The 2,342-nt window shown below is 40.4% G+C and overlaps 1 protein-coding gene across 6 annotated transcripts in view; it reads right to left on the bottom strand.

Moving 5' to 3' along the window:
- CLCN3 (chloride voltage-gated channel 3) overlaps positions 1-2,342 on the bottom strand; it is a 67,383-nt gene that overhangs the window by 33,799 nt on the left and 31,242 nt on the right. For 2 of the 6 annotated variants that reach the window (XM_035890869.1, XM_035890873.1), the window contains exon 1: positions 2,222-2,303. The exons of the other annotated variants lie outside the window; for them this stretch is intronic. In XM_035890869.1, the coding sequence (XP_035746762.1) occupies positions 2,222-2,303 (82 nt within the window). Of the gene's footprint in view, positions 1-2,221; positions 2,304-2,342 lie in introns of those variants that run through there. 6 annotated transcript variants of the gene reach the window in all.

Genomic DNA, 2,342 nt, shown 5'->3' with positions numbered 1-2,342 from the left:
CCAAATATTTTGATGAAATCTATGGAACAAACTGGTCCGGAGACTCGATTTTCTTACGAGTCATATGCACTTGTCAAATTAAGATTTGCAAGAGATTATGGTAACACCGTTGGGGTTTTGGCTTTGTTTGTTTTCTTTTTTTTTAATCTAAACTCACTACAGCAAAGCAAAGAAGCACCAGTAACACTGGTTTTGAAATACAGTATTAGAATATAGGAAGTACAAGCCCTAACGGAATTCAGTGAAACTGCAGAAAGTGACAAGTCACAATCGGGAATTCTCTTGCTGGTTCCCAGTGGTGTCACCACAATGGGAACACCTAGTCGAACCCTTAACTGTTTTCATTACAGTATTTGTAAACTGTATATTTAATAGCAATGCTCCAATGTGCCAGAAACCATTCCGCACTCAAGTATCTACTTTTCATATTGTGAAATCTACTAAAATCTGGTAATTTCCAGGAATATACAGCTGACCGCACTTCAATGTCTAACTATAATTTACAGAGTTTGATGGTGTAATAACAGGGCTGTTTTGCAGTTTTCATCTTTAAAACTATCTACTCACAGAGTGGTTGAGGTTGGAAGGGACCTCTGGAGGTCTTCTGGTCCAACCCGCCCTGCTCAAGCAGGGCCACCTAGAGCAGGTTGCCCAGGACCATGTCCAGAAAGCTTGCAAATATCTCCAAAGAAGATTTCACAACCTCTCTGGGCAACCTGCTCCAGTGCTCAGTCACCCTCAGCAAAAAACCTGTTTCCTGATGTTCAGAGGGAACCTCCCATGTTTCAGTTTGTACCCAGTGCCTCTGGTCCTGTCACTGGGGACCACTGAAAAGAGCCTGGCTCTGTCTTCTTTGCACCTTCCCTTCAGGTATTTATATAAATTGATAAGATCCCCAATTCACATCTTGCAAATGTTCTAAGAAAATACCATCCTCGATTTCTCAGAAGTGATGCTAAAACCTGACTTAAAGAACCATCCAGCACCTGCTATATAATAATGATCTGGGCAGAGAAAAATTTGCTTGTCTTAAAATACTCTAAGCCATATTAGAACTTGTTGATACTCTTAACGTATGCTGAAAAACATTCTAAGAATCATCAGAAGACAACAAATAACCTTTCATGAAAACTACTAAAATGCAGATAAAATGCCAGATAACCATAATAAAAAAGTGTGACCTAATTTACTTATTTATGCAAATACGAGTTTACAAGGAAAGGTAAAACAATAGATTAACATGGAGAGGAAAAGAAAATTCATCTTATGTAAATCATATCTTTATTCTCAGCCTTCCTCCTTTCTAATGCCATCACCAGCAGCCATAAACGTTGATAATTTTCTATTTTTAGATTAGCCAATTTAAACAAAACTAAAGTGAGAATTTACCACATTTACTGGTTTTAAACACTAAAGCATAACCATCAAATCCAGCCAAGAAAAAAAAAAACACCTTATAGCCTCAAAATTTGAAGGAATAACTTTAACTTACTCCTACTGTACCTTCTCTCAGTACAAAACCAAAGCGTTGTAGAACATATTCTGCTTCAAATTGGCAGTAAGAAACAAAAGGCAAGCTCAAAGGAGGATTTTTTTCCTGAACACTGGTAACAGTTTTCTTTTTAAATCTCTTTCCTTGCAAGCAACAGTGTAAAGAACCTACCACAAAGCTCCGGTTTCTTAAGAGCTCATCAGTATTAGCTTAACGGACATATTATAATTGTATAGCTTTCCCCTCACATATCAAAGACGTCAACAAAGGGTCAAGTCTAAAAGCGAGTAGGGAAACTTCAAAGCTAGACAAACGCTGTTCCTATTCAAGTTACCGAAAGGCGTGAAAATAGCCTACTGAATAAACTCCTGCCGGTTTGGACATGGTCAGTCACAACCATGGGGTTTTTGGCCGAGGTGTGTTTTTTGTTTTTTTTTTTTTTTTTTTTTTTTTTTTTAAAGAGAGAGAGAAAGGCAAGACTGCCACACATCGAAGATGGAGTAAAAAGCCGATGAGATGTGAAGCAGGACTGATCTGCCCACAGAGCAAACAATCGCTGACAGCACAGGAACCAGCCAGAACTGAATTCTCCTGCTATAAAAGGCGTCGGGCTGGCAAAACAAAGCGATGCGGTGATGAACAAGCCTTTACACCCCTGCTTCAGCTCTGCACAGCAGCCTGGCACAGCCAGATATACAAACAAGTAACTCAAACGTGAATTCGGCGTACCTCGTTTATGCAACTCCCGGAGCGGAATGCCGTCTCCTCCCCCCCCATCGTAGGGCAGATAAGGATCCGAGGAGACATCCATGGAGGCGAGGAACCCGGAGCCCGCCCGCCGGCTCACAAG

This window comes from Egretta garzetta, unplaced genomic scaffold (assembly GCF_000687185.1).
Source record: "Egretta garzetta isolate BGI_Z169 unplaced genomic scaffold, ASM68718v1 scaffold593, whole genome shotgun sequence".
Classification (NCBI taxonomy): domain Eukaryota; kingdom Metazoa; phylum Chordata; class Aves; order Pelecaniformes; family Ardeidae; genus Egretta; species Egretta garzetta.
This window is presented reverse-complemented; position numbering and strand designations above follow the sequence as displayed.